Source organism: Terrapene carolina, unplaced genomic scaffold (genome assembly GCF_002925995.2).
Source record: "Terrapene carolina triunguis isolate 2854851 unplaced genomic scaffold, T_m_triunguis-2.0 Scaffold88, whole genome shotgun sequence".
Taxonomy (NCBI): domain Eukaryota; kingdom Metazoa; phylum Chordata; order Testudines; family Emydidae; genus Terrapene; species Terrapene triunguis.
The window spans coordinates 9,719,195-9,733,904 of NW_020664439.1; the positions used below are offsets into that span (position 1 = coordinate 9,719,195).

Sequence of the window (14,710 nt, forward strand, 5' to 3'; positions counted from 1 at the left end):
CTTTATGGACTGTGACTGATAGGCCACGCTGCCCTGACCCCAGGAGCCTGGACCGTCACAGTCTACATCTGACAAGTATACTAAACAAGGTAATGAAGAGAGGAGGAGCAGATTTCACTGGACAAAAGGTCAGCAGTAGAAAGAAAGGTGGCCAAAATGGATTTTGAGTATAGCTGAATTAATTAATTAGGAAGGATAACTTTATCTGATTACCATCCTTTTCTGTTCAAGAGATAACTGTGAGTAAATCATGACTTCCTCATAGTTACTCATAATTAAAGAGTATCAGACAATTATTTTGGGGGAAGTCTGTATGGATTGACTGTGAACAGTTCTCTGTGAGTATTCAATATTAGTTTTGTGCTATTCAAGCTCCAATGGTTAGTTGTGGATCAGATAAATCACACGGAATTATTTTTTTAGTTTCCTGATTATTCATACCAGAAGATTGTGCACATTCAGGCATGTGTAACCCAAGATAATGAGGTTGGGCTTTATACATTTGTAGTCTTGCAGCAAACCTTGATAAATCCATCTTCAGGGACTGAACCCTGGATTTCTGAATCTAGACGCATGTGTCTCTATTGCATGAGCTGAATGATCACAAACATTAGCTTGAAAGCTACAGCAGACTCCTGACACGTAATGTGGTCCAATACCTAAAGGTGACAAATAGCCACGCTGTGCAGCATGAATTATACACGAAAATTAAATCATTGTTTTTCAGAAATACACTGTGCTACTTTGAAGTTGACTTTCTGCAAGTACGGGTGACTCTGAAACATATTCATATTAATATCCTGGAATGTGAATGTAAGAGGAGTGTGATTATGGCCAAAGTGAATTTATTTTAAAATAGAAGTGAATGAGTGGAATGCTCTTGGGTTTCTTGTTTCAGTAGTTGATTGAAGGGATGCAATCTATAGAAATTTCTTCTATTGGCAGCTGCAAAATTTAGCTACCAGCCAAAGAGAGGACAGTATTTAATTGAGATGAAGAAGTAAACTTCTCATCTGAGTAATTGGGAGGTGGAGAGGAAACAGCCATGCACATTGAAACCTTGAAAGGGAGAATTTGTAAAAGTTTTATGAATAAACATAACTTTTGTCATGTCTGTAATCTTCATAGAGCCAGGAGGAAACTCTATCTTAGAAGTTGATGAATGGGGTACAAGGGGTTGGAATCCACAAGAAAGGTTGGGGAGGGGGGAAGAGAGGCCCCATTTTGAGAACCTCACTCCTGGAGCAGATGTGGGTCTCTGGCCACCTTCCTCTATGCCTGGCCTGATCATTTTGTAGATCAGCTCTCTTAGTGCCTTATAAAGATGGCACAAGATTTGGTCCTTAGTGATCACAACTTTTAGTGGATTATTCTGTACCGGATATATGGAGATATATATACAGTATATATAATTCCCATTGACTTCACTGGGGCCTGGATTTCACCCTATAATCGTATGTAAACGTACAAAAATAAGTTACTATTAATGTAGCATATTAGAAGTAAAACATGGGATCGCTGACAGCAACAAAAAGTACCTACTTGGGTATCAGTACATCATAGTTCAGTGAACTGTATAACACGTGAAAGCAAGTATGCTGTGAGAGACTGTGACCAGCAGAATGAAATTGTTTCTGTTCACTTTGCCAGTACGTATAAAATGTGTTTGTGTGTGATAAGCCTCTTTCTAGAATTCAGGAAATTGCACCATTCTGTCTTGATGTTAATTTAGTCACAGATTATTGTTTTCCTCATACCGAAAGAGGCATATGTTTTTGAAACACCAATAATGTAATCTAATTTTCTCTCAATCTAAAAGCCATAAAGGGTTAGTGGACTAATATGACAATGGACAAAATACCGAGTTATGCCAATTTTCAGGTGTTATTTTCATCTCCTTTTATGTTTTTGTATTTGGGTTGACTTGCCTTGTTTCTAATTTAAATATAATTTTAGTGTATTTGAAAACCACTAATATATACTGAAGTGAGAGTGCATGCAAGCTATTACAGAGTACCCCAATTATATTCCAGTCCTCTATTGGACTCCTGTCCTTTCTGTGTCACAGATATATTTATATTGCTTTGTTTGAGGCTCTCCCTTATTCCCCCTAAAGAAACACTTAACACTGGCTATGTTTACTTCATCTCACTTGGAATGTGCAATTGCAAGTTCAAACCAATTGTCTGTTTCAAAGTTGATGTCTGCAGTTTGCCAAGCCAGCCTTTCATATATAGCTCTGCAATGTAAAAAGTATCCTAATGTACATGTATTGCAGGCTCCAGTACAGTATCAGCTTGCTGGGGGATTTATAACTTATTGCTTATTCAGTAGCCTAATAAGGCATTAGAAAGACCCTCTTTCTTTCTTGTGCTCTGTAAGGTAGCAAGATAAGGAACCAGTTTGCTAGAGCGCAGACCCTCTAAGGACTAGATTCAGAAAAGCCTCCGTTCTCAGGAAACCTTCTAAACACGAACTTCAGTTTCATTGAGTTCAATGGGACTTCAAGCACAAGCTTAAAGTGCTTTCTTGAATTGGGGCCTAGAGGCCCAGTCCTGAAAGGTTCTGAACAGCCTCAGTTTCTGTTGTATTCAGTGGGAGTTGAAGGCCCAATTAGCATTGGGTTCTAAGGGCCTAATCTGAAGCTCCTTGAAGTCAGTTCACAAACAGCCTTAAGGGAGATGAGCTGATAACGGGGGTTAGACTGTCTCAGATTAAAAACAACCCTTAGATTGGGAGAACATACTGAGTCAGTAATTTTAAAGAAAAAAATATATGCCCTGTTGCAGCTACTTAAAAAAAAAAAAGGTAGAAAACCCAGAAAACTTGAAGTAAATCTAAACTTTTCACAGGTATGGAAATTAACAGTTGAGTCACCTAGACAATATTAACTCTGCCCCTGTATCAGTGCCAGCCTTTAATCCTCACTTCTGTGTTCCTTTGATGCCTGGCTTGTAGGGTGCTATTTTAGATCAAGCACACTTTCCAAGGGCTTTATGAAATCTGCAGTCATCTTACATTTGGAAATACCATTATACTGTACTGTTGCCTTTCACCCAGCTTCCTTTGGTTGCCATTTCTCCCCCTCCCCCGATTAAGGGCTTTCAGAATGTCTACATCCATTTTCAGTTTAGAGAGATACTGTCTGTGTATAGTTTGCATGTGGAATATTGAAAGTGATCACTAGAGGACTGTTTTATACATATGTTTCCAGTATTTGGTATGATGCTTTGTGGCCACAATAGCTTTTGGTCAAAATGTTCAGAACTGGGGGCCAGATTTTCAAAGGCCCACCACTACAGCTGGTCAGATATTATGCTGAAATAAAGAGAGGAGGCAGTGCAAGAGATGTTTAGCCTGGTTCTTATGGCAGTAATTTGGGAAATCCAGGTTCAAGACACTCCTCTGCCCATTTCAGAACTATGTGAGTTGGAAAACCCCGCACTCAAGTAGGCAGAGTTGGGGACTTGCATCTGGGTCTCCCTTATCCCAGAGCAGTCACAGTCTGACTTCCTGAATCAAAAAGCTCAGGTGTTGATCTGAAAAATGGACATATTCAGACCACTCTGTTTTTGTGACAACTTCTGAAGCACCCAACTTGTTGAGCTTTTTTGCAAATCTGAACTTGTTTGCCTAAGGTTGGACTCTTAATTCTATGTTTAAACACCCAAATAAAACTGGCCTTGTTTTCAAAGTGCATTACCACCTATAATTTCCTTTGACTTCAGTGGGACTTGTGCATCCTCAGTACCTCTGAAAATCAGGTAATTTTAATATGGATTTAGGAGCCAAACTTTAGATGATGAGGTTTGAAAGCTTTTATCTTTTGCTCTTTTCAAGTGTATATTGTCATTATCTGCAGCAAGGAGGCATCTATATATAGAAACTCTAGCTTTCATGATAATTGTTGGAAGTAGGACATTTTAGTGAAGATGGGGACAGTCAGGGCTGGCACTAGGCACCAGCAAAACAAGCTGGTGCTTGGGGCGGCACATTTTTAGGGGCGGCATGGCCGGCGCCAGAATGCCGCCCCTAAAAATGTGCCCCGGCCGCCCTAGCTCACCTCCGCTGCTGCCGCTCGCGTGCCACGGCACGCGAAACAGCTGATTCGCGCGCCGCTGCTCGCCCTCCCTCCCAGGCTTTCAAACCTGGGAGGGAGGGGGAGATCCCGAGTGACCGCGGCACGCGAAACAGCTGATTCGCGCGCCGCTGCTCACCCTCCCTCCCAGGTTTGAGAGCCTGGGAGGGAGGGGGAGACTCCGAGTGGCCGCGGCGCGCACGCCGCTTCTCCACCTCCCTCCCTCCTTCCTAGGCTTGAGAGTCTGGGGGGAGGAGGCAGGGCTGGGGATTTGGGGAAGGGGCGGAGCTGAGGCGGGGCCGGGGGTGGGGTAAGAAAAAACAGGGGGGGGGGCGGCCAAAATTGTTTCTGCTTGGGGCGGCAAAAATCCTAGAGCCGGCCCTGGGGACAGTGTAGCCTGCATGGAGTCTGCACGATCTCTGCATGGTTTAAGGCACTGTAACTGTTGGGATTAAATAGTTATAGATGGGTAAGGTTGTCTCAAAACTTGTTTTTCAGGTCAGAGTTAAGGTGGTCTGTGTTCATCCATTTTTCATAGTTTAAAATGTTTGCTTCTTTTAAGTTTTTAACCTCAACTCTTAATTCCCAGGATTTTAATAGTTTTTATTTCTTTTCTTTTTAATGGCAATGGTTTTTTTTTAAATCTTTAGCTGACTGACCTTTAATTAACTCCATTTTAGCAAAGGGTTTTTTGTCTGGGAATTTCCCACCTTCTGACATGTATTAGGAGGTAGATAGCAAGATGCCATGTGAAGCTGCTAAGCACCATATGGCACAAAGGAAATGGGGGACAGGAAGCTCTGCAGAGGACAGGCTCATGGGATCCTGTAGCACAATGGTTCTCAACCAGGGGTCCAAGGGCCCCTAGGGGGCCATGAGCAAGTTTCAGGGGGTCCAGCAAGGAGGGCCCGCATTAGACTCACTGGGGCCCTCGGCAGAAAGCCGAAGCCCCATTGCCTGGGGCTGAAGCCAAGGGCTCTGACCCTGCCATCCAGGGTTGAAGCCGAAGCCTGAGCAACTTAGCTTCACGGGCGGCCCTGTGGCATGGGGCCCCAGGCAATTGCCCTGCTTCCTATCCCCTAACGCCAGCCTTGGCTTTTATATACAGAAAACCAGTTATTGTGGCACAGCTGGGCCATAGAGTTTTTATAGCATGTTGTGGGGGGAGGGCTCAGAAAGAAAAAGGTTGAGAACCCCTGGTGTAGCATGTAGGAGCCCTGCATGGCTTCTGGCTTCCAAGGCATCTCCCAACCGCATCTCCCAGTCTTCCTCTGTTTCCCTGATTCCATGCTTTTATTCCTGCTCCAAGCCTGACCTTTAAGTCCATAGATCCCTTTGTGGTCCTTAATAGGACAGCAGAAAGTATTGGCCTGCTGAATACTCTACTGAGGCTCATAGCAGTTCTTGCAGACTTTACGAAAGAGTGGATGCTTTTGCTTTTACTCTGGTGTTTTGCATGTTGAATGCACTTTCAGTGGACAACAGAGGGTGAAACATTTTTGGAAGAGGGTTTAATGGAATTCAAAGGCTTGTAATCACGAACATTGCAGGTACAGAGTATGAGAGTGCAGTGTTAATGGTGCATACAATTTTTAATGAATCAGCCCCTAAGTATAATTAACGAAAAAGATTAATGTTCTTATCCTAGGTGCTGCAAATTATTTGCATTGCATTTTTATGTTGATGGTTAATAAAGTAATAGAAGGGAGAGCAAGAAAAACATTGAGTGTGGCTATAATTCTTCTGTGGCTTAATTGAATACAGGTATGAATTCAGAAATTCTACTATGGATTTCACTGCTGCCCAGTTAGATTTTCCTATTAAAGGAATAATCTTCATGGCTATGCATGTTATTTTTTAGAAATGTTTTCATAGGAGGCCTTCTGTAAAGAAAGGATTGAAAATATAAACTGCCTGATTTTCTAGACTTTAAAAATTATTATAATTGGTGCATGGTAGAACCTAGTACACCTCTACCCAGGTATAACGCGACCCGATATAACACAAATTCAACTATAACGCGGTAAAGCAGTGCTCCAGGGGGGCAGGGTTGCGCACTCTGGAAGATCAAAGCAAGTTTGATATAACACAGTTTCACCTATAACGCGGTAAGATTTTTTTTGTTCCCGAGGACAGTGTTATTTCGGGGTAGAGGTGTATATTAAAGGTTGGAAAATGGTTGTCTTTCTGACCCTTTTTTTTTACCTGTTGATAAACTTCCATCTAATCACACTATTTTGCTGGAATTCTTCATGCACTGAACATTCTTTTCTTTGAAAGTTTGAACAAAATTCCATCCGCTATTTTTGGAGACTGAGGGCTAAAAATATTTTTTTTTCTCTCTGCCTCCTTCACTGCAGTGTTAATTTTAAACACTCATTGAGGACATTGAAATGTGAATATTACGGAACACAGGCATTTGCTCCTTTTTTCCTCTTTAATTAAAAACACACAATATCAATGTTAAAATCACAAGGACTCTGAAAATTCAGACGTTAAGATTCTAACAGCAACACAAGCTCAGAAAGATTGCAGATTTCTTCTATTAATTTCCAATGTTTCTCTGTTTTAAATATATATGTCAGTATATTACTGTAGGTCATAAAGTATATAGCATAAAGTATAAAAGTATAATGCAGCTAATTAAAACTCCCTTTGGAAAGTTTTTTTAGTTTGACTTTATGATTTCAACTGTGCAGCCCTAATGACCGCACCACACCTCTGGGGAAGCGGGGGGAGGCAGGATTTGGCTGGCTGGCTGAATAAAGAAAATAGTGCTTTATGGTGGGGGGAGAGAGAAAGAGGCAAAGTGCTGCAAAAGGGGATAAGGGGCAACACTGACTTATCCCCTGGAATCCAGGTGGGCGGAAGGGCTTAAAAGGGGCAGCCTGTGCAGTGAAGCCTCCTTTCACACAGAGCAGGCTGAGGCAGCACCCATCGTCCCCTCTTTAGGTGGTGAAATACTAGGTTTGATCAAGACCTGCTGTGGGTATTGCACTAGCCGCCTCTTTTTAGGGGAGCTGGGAAGGAATTTTTCCCTTCTGACCAGATGGCTTAGGTGGAGTTGGGTTTTTTCGCCTTCCCCACAGTGGGTTCAGGGAAGGCTTTGTTCATGCGTGGCATGAAGGGAGGTAGGCTATATGTCATAACTCTTTATATACGTGGGGTGGATGTCCAGTGCAGGTACTCCATAGGGAAGGGACACAGTGACCAGATAAATGACTTGGTAAAGAACTTAAAAAGAAGATGATGATTAAAGGAATGGAACAGGGTAGTGGGGGGAGGGCATGGGACTCCTATGATTGGCACGGCAGGAAGCCAGCCCCCCTTTCTTATAGTCCACCTTAACCCTCCTATGAGGGAGGGCAGATGGTAAGGTCCCACCAATGAGTTGGCTGGTGGATCTGGATGGAAAAAGATGGGGGGCCTGGCGGAAGTCCCCTGAGAAGTTATTGAAAGAACCTGGGGGTTACTTTTATCTGCCGGGTAGTCCCAGACATCTAATAATAAAGTTGTGGTCTGATTAAAACCATATGTAATGTCTCCTGTCCTTGTTTCGGTATAGCTGGACAATGTTACATCAACATAGTCAGTGCATTCATAAGCTGACATGGGTCAAAACCAAAATCTCAAGTCTGAGAGTTTACATTCAAATCTCTGGCTCTGAACTCTCCTGTACAATTTAGGGTCTGGATTAAATTCAAGACACTGAAGGGGCCTGCTTTTAGCATGTGTTTTGTATGTGTGCCAGGATGGCAGGACTCACAAGGAACATCAGCTGATCCCATAGGATTTCTGTCACTTTCTGCCAAAATCTCCTGGGACCAGCTCACGAAACTTCAATGCAGTCAAACCTGCTTAGCCTCAAACATAATCTCTGCACCCAAAACCTAAACATAATCTGGTTCTGAAACACCTTGTGCTCAGAGTATCTCCAGCAAGTTTACACAGTTAATTGTAGTATCTATAGTTATAAATGAATATTTTAATAATGCAGTACTCTTCCCCCCCATCTTTAGTTTTATCCCTTTTGCTCTCTATTTGTGGCACATCCTACCTTTCATTAATGTTTACAATCCCCAGCTAGTACTGCCTATGATAGTAGGGACATAACCACAGTACCAGTAAATGATTTGTGCTCTTCTATAATGTAGAGAATTGCCTACCCCTCAGACATCTGGAGTCCTGGATGGAGCACAACAAGGAAATGACTTTTCCTCAGATTTTACTGCTGTCTTTGGAACAGTGCAGTGCTGGAGTTTTGACTCCTTATTATAGTTATCTGAAAAATTTGTCTGTAGTCTTCTTAAGATGATGCTTTTGATGGTAGTCATTCACCTCCAAATGTGTTTTTTGGGCAGGTTGTAGAAGGAATTCTGTTAAAAAGCCTCTTTCTGAATCTTGCTAGTAGTTTAACTTCATTTTAGAGGAAGCAATTTCCATGTATCTTTCATATTAAGAGGCAATACTGTCAGTACATAAGAACAACCGTACTGGGTCATACATAGGCTCTCCTAGTAGAGTACTTAAAGGCCCCTTACCAGCGAGATACTATCTGCTTGACCAATCACCCATTCATATTTATGTATAGTTTATAGTCTCCTTGATTAATCGGTTAGCTAGATAGCACAAGGCTACAGAAACTCATAAAAAGTCTGGAGGAAAATGTGATTTAATTGCTTGTCAGAGTAGATACAATAAAATCCACTATATATGCAATACTATAATATACACTAAACTTGAAATTTGCAGATGCCATCTTGAAAGCACACTATCCACTCAACTCAAAGGCAGATAAGATATGGTAGCTGTGCTTTTGAAAGTGTTGCTTGTGTTTGTTTTTTTCATTTTATTCCAATGGTGCTGTAATTAACTTTATCAGTAAATATGTCGGAAGGAGTACTAAGGCACATTAGTTTTGACATGAATGAACTTGTTCAAGCTATTTTATACATAAAGGTTCCCAATCTCATAACATAAAAAGATGTATTTAAATTAATTGTTGGATTATATAATGCATCACATTTATTTTTTATTTAGTGGATTGATTTTTTTTTCTTGTAATACTAGTGGGCTCTTTCAGGCATATGTTTTTCTCTGAAAATTAAGTAGTAGCATTAACTAAGATTACTACTTATTCCTGCACCATATTGGATTCTTCTGCTGTTTTAGATGGTAAGACTTTTTAATAGAATTTCATTTAATAGAAGAAACTTGCGCTGTTGGGAAGACTCTCAAAGCCCTGTTCTGTTTGCTGTCGCAGAACTCTAGATATTGTGGTAAATCTGTAAATGGGATGAGACCTACATTGGAAAAAAAAATCTTCTTTTGTTTGTAGTTCAAACTCACATTATTTATCCAAGATGGGTCAGAAGGATCCAATCTAGAAAATATGACACAGGGAAACTAGAGGATAAAAGGAAATATTGTTTAAAGTACACGTAAAAAACATGATTTAGAACACATGCTATAATTGCTGAGAGGGAATAGTAGGCAGATGACTTATTTTGGAGATTTTTGTCTAAAATATATTAATATTATTAAAGTAAAAGAAAATGTAGCATGAAATGAAGATGAGAAACGTTGTATACTTGGAAGATAAGGGCAACTGGAAGAAAAGAAAATGTATAATTAAATATATGCATTTCACAAGGCTTGAAATGAAAATCTGTTCATTGTTCAAAAAAAAAATCCCATTTCTACAAGGATGCTGTGTATGAATGGGAGACTCTCAAAGATGTCTGAAATGTGTACGTTATGTTGGGGCTAGTATTATTCTGATATCCTGAAACTGATTTTTCCATATTAGAGAATAAATGTATTCACTGATCACAAATTAAGAAAAAATATATTATTTAAATACCACATATTATGAAGGTGTATTGGAGTATATGTTCACTACTGAATGAGACATCTTTGCCTACAAAAGAGAAAAAAGCTACACTCAGGTACCAACTTGTAATTCCAATATTATGTATTCCATATTCTAAAACTAGAATTGCACAAATAGTAGAAAAGGCTTGCCTGTTTTTAGTTATGGGGAACTGTTTTAGAAGTATAGGTCTTCTGCTACTGAAGAATAATTTTGCTCTAAAATAGCTAGATTAAATAATTTATTTTCAGATTCATAAAAGGCATATTATCTGAAGCTTTTAGAATGGTTTTAAAAAGATGCACATTGTAAACTGCCTGCAAATAATTTTGAAGTAGTATTTTTGTTTTGTCCCTTGGCTTTCCCTCTCTCTCCCCCACCCAGTCCCAACTTTTGGGCTAAATTGTACTAATTGTTCCTGATGGAAGTCAGGGTGTTGTAGAAGTTATATAGAGTACAAGACCCTTTTTTTGGGGAAATGTGGGTGATAAGACCATGGTCAACCATTGACCACTGTCAATACTGGCACATACCAGGGGAAAAGTGAAAGGCAATAGATTTCCAATCACTTGAGTAATCAACTAATTCTAGGACAATTTGTTAAATACTCCCATCAACAATATGTGCCCAAACCTATGGTTAGAAAAGCTGAAAGAGAAGATTTATTTTATGGGAACTCAGACAGCAATTTAACAACAACAAAATTATGAGCTGGCTTGGGTACACACATTCTCAGAAAAGTGTACTGTACAGAGATTTCATTTTTCATGTGAACTCCCACTTAGTGGTTGGTTATTGATAGATTTTATCTGCTGTCAATCAAAAAGCATCTCCTTTTTTTTGTATAGTGCCTACAGAGAGGTGCCCCCAATGCCAATCAAGACCTTTGGATGCTATCATAATAATTAATATGTATGGATGTATGTGTTCAGGATTTTCACAAATTCAGATAAAAATACAGTATAATTCCAGTATCCTACATATTGGAGTCCAAATGTGTAGTACACAGATAATAAAGCTCTCACCTCTCACATTGCAACCCCTACAGGCCCGTTGGCCTTCATCGCATTTTTGGTCACGTCAACTAACCAGTTTAATTCCAAAGAGCCAGGCTACCCACACAATTAATTCTGCATTTTATGAGTTGCGTCTGGGTTGCAGACATTGAGATAGAAAGGGATCTGAATCAATTGGTGCTCCAGTTTCAAACTGTGTAATCAAACACTGTAAAGGAAAACATACTACTCTACAAATTGGCACATTGTGAATGATTATGGTCTTTGTACCTGCAAGGCTATTTGCAGACTTGTACCCAAGCAAGCTGGAAAGTAGAGATGGGCAAAAAACGTTTTGGTGAAAAACATTTTTTGATTGAAAAAAGCAGATTCAGTGACACCAGAACATCTTGTGAATTCAAATTAGTTTAACCAAATTGTTTAAGTAAAAAAAAATCTCAAAAAAATTAAAATGTTTTTTGTTTTAGCATTTTCAAAAGTTGTGATTCTTTGATTCAAAATGACTATGTTTTAAAACTACCTTAATTCTATATCTAAAACTCAGTCAAAATGTTTTGTCTTGGGTTGAACAAAATGTTTTGACCTGAAGGGGTTTTTTTTTTTTGACTCTTCCAAATTGTTAGTGATCAAAAAAATCCATTATTTGCACAATTCTAGTGGAAAGGCTTATGGTGGTGATGTGCCTCAGGCCTTCTTTATTGTACTTATAGTGCTAATATTTTTAAAACTTTGATGATACATTAACTAAGAAGCAGTGCTCATGAACTCATTCAATTTTGTGTGATGTTGCTGACTTTAAAGCAGCAAGGCATATAATTTTTCTAACTGAACAAAACAAAATTTTAAGTTAATACATTAAAAACAATGAAAAATGAGATTGTAACTATGAAGCCTTTCTAATGAATGTGTCAGCAGGAACAAAAGTTAGCAGACCATAATGTTTTCAAGAAGTGGACTGTTGACAGCTTATTTTTAATACTATAAGGATTGCTGACCTGCTCAGATCATCCATAGAGCTTGACTGTACCCCCGCTTGGAAGAATGTACCCTTTTCGGCACTGTTTCCAGCACCCCTCTGGATTTATCTGTTAGAATGTGGATCCATGTGGAGGGAGGTGACAAGTGGTGGGTGAAAAGTAGACAGGTCCAGGGGGTTAGGTGATCATAATCTAATTGCATATCATCACCCCCCCCCCCTTCATATTTTGAGATAATCTTTTATGGGGATGTGGTTCGTTGTGCCAGCCAGACCCCAAAGCTAGTGTGGAGGCATGGGTGCCCCGGCCTCCTGTGTACCCTACACATTTTGTGGACCAGCAACTATTCTATGTAACAGTGCAGGTATCTAAAACTGACTCTCTTGATTTGAAGGAAATATATTAGGGCAACCTCCCCAGACACTTGTTCCTTCCTGTGTGTTTTATCATAGGACAAGGCATTTAGGACCTGTGTTATTCGTAAAATTAGGGATTTTATTATTATTATGATTATTATTATTTATTTATTATTATTATTTTGGTGGTAGATTTATTGTAAATGATCCCATTTGGTCCTATTTGTGTTTGCTTTACAAGTCAACCCTAGATTTTGGTTGAAGGCATTTCTGTTAGCCCACCAGATGTTCTCACCAATATCTGGTACACAAATAATATGTTTGAAAAGTAACTTGTATCAGAACTTGCAAAGTCCAATGATGAAAATATGTTGTTCCTTGTTGCTTGGGAAATATCTTCTAATAGTTATTAATTTATTTGAGTTCCACTGTAAGTCCGCTGTAGAAGCTCCCAAAACAGAACATTCAGATTTTGGTTTAGGAGGCTAAATACTGTTTGTAGACAAAAGTTATTAGTAACATTTCTTTTAGCTATTAAAAAGCAAAAGTGAATGACCATTATCTTCTTTATACCAAATAGTGGAGAAGAAAGTGTGTGGTGGTAAACCTCCTGACTCCCAGTCAGATACTTCATGTTGTCTTCCCACCTTAGTCATAAGCTTCCAGTGGGATCAGAATGTGAAATGCTTAATAACAGTTGGGGCCCAGATGTTCAGAAAGACCTCTGCACCCATATAGCCATCTAAATGAGGGCCAGATTTTCAAAAGTTCTAGAGCTGGTTTGAAAAAAGAAAATTTGTCATAATGAAAAACTTCAGCATTTGTGTTTTGGTCTGAGTGCGAGTGAAGCCTCAAAAATCTTTAAAATTGCCCACAAAAAGGAATTTTCAAAAAAATCTAGGCACCCAGGCTAGTTGTGGGTTGCTGCCTGCCTAGTTTCCATTGGAAGGTTTAACAAATTGACACGTTCCCATGGAACGTTTAGATTCTATCAAATCAGCATTTTCCAACTGGAAAACCTGTTCCATCAGAAAATCTTTGACTGGATGTACTTAGCATCCAGGAGTTCTCATTGTGTCAGGTACAGCCAGGGTTGTCCTGTATTGAAAATCTGGCAATTTTTCTTCATACCTAAATTGGAGCTGTGCCCAACTGAAAACCTGGACCATAATGTTCCTAGTTGTTTGTTTCCTCACCAGTAAACTGGATATGATATCTACAGTACATGGGTTGTATGACATAAAGTGGTTATGTATTAATAATATTAATATCATAATGAGTGACATACTACAGTACTGTTTCCTTTTAAAAATATACTAAATGAGCTGGATGAGAAATGTATCAAATGAGTTAAATACATTCTTTATTTTGTTTTCTAGTGAACAAACACAAGCCATGGATAGAAACTTCCTATCACGGAGTCATTACTGAAAACAATGATACTGTCATTTTGGATCCTCCTCTTGTTGCTTTGGATAAGGATGCTCCTGTTCCCTTTGCAGGTAGGAAAATACACAAACAATGTAATTTGTGATTGCTGAAGGCATGATAACTTACTAGAGAACAGCTGCAAGCAGTTTGTGTGCAGCACAATGATAGTATCATCTAAGTGATACTAATACCATCAAAGGTTCGATTGTCTGTCTGTCGGATTTGGATATTGGGCCCATAGACCTTGAATTGAGATGTTTCAGAATGAATGTCTGCTAATTTGTTGTGGAGGCAGGAGACATTATACATGGTGCATTGTAGTAAGCTTGTACTGCCAACGTTTATTTTTTTTAATGAAAACATGGGGAGATATGTAAGGAAACCTGATTTGATAATATTAATTACCATTCTGTTTGCCTAAACAAATCCTATATAACTAAACTATTTTACTGGTAGGTAGTTAAAAAACAGCTGTGGAGTAAACTATGTAAGTAGTATTCAAAGACACTTGCATACTATGTAATGATGCTAGTACTTCATAACAGTCAGAACCAAGAGAGGAAATTTAATGGAGATTTCTGATAAGATTACTTTATGATAGATGTATGCGATATTGAGGATTTTTCCCATATAAAGTCTTTTTCCCCCGTACACTTAGTCTGTCACATTTTGAGCTACTTGAGCAGAAAAATAACAGATAAGCTCCTTGAAGTGCAAAAGAGCTAAAGTGGTTGTTGCATTTAAAAAAATAAAAAACTTGCAAAAAGATGGAAGAATAATAAAAAATAATGGTGATGTAGCGATCATGAAAAGAATGCATGTATTGTATATGAGATTGAGCTGTTTTCCAGTGTGTTAGCCTGGGTGCACATGGGCAAGCATTATCCTGAAGTATAGGTCCATGTTCACTTAAATAACTCTCAATCCTTGACTTCCAATATGACAGTACTTAAGTCACGATAAACCATTTCCCCCCCATG

The 14,710-nt window shown here is 39.2% G+C and overlaps 1 protein-coding gene across 2 annotated transcripts in view; it reads left to right on the forward strand.

The window, feature by feature from the left end:
- The window catches only part of CLSTN2 (calsyntenin 2), a 676,166-nt gene that overhangs the window by 298,258 nt on the left and 363,198 nt on the right, over positions 1-14,710 (forward strand). For both annotated transcript variants that reach the window (XM_026649976.2, XM_026649975.2), the window contains exon 2: positions 13,679-13,801. In XM_026649976.2, the coding sequence (XP_026505761.1) occupies positions 13,679-13,801 (123 nt within the window). The remainder of the gene's footprint in view (positions 1-13,678; positions 13,802-14,710) is intronic.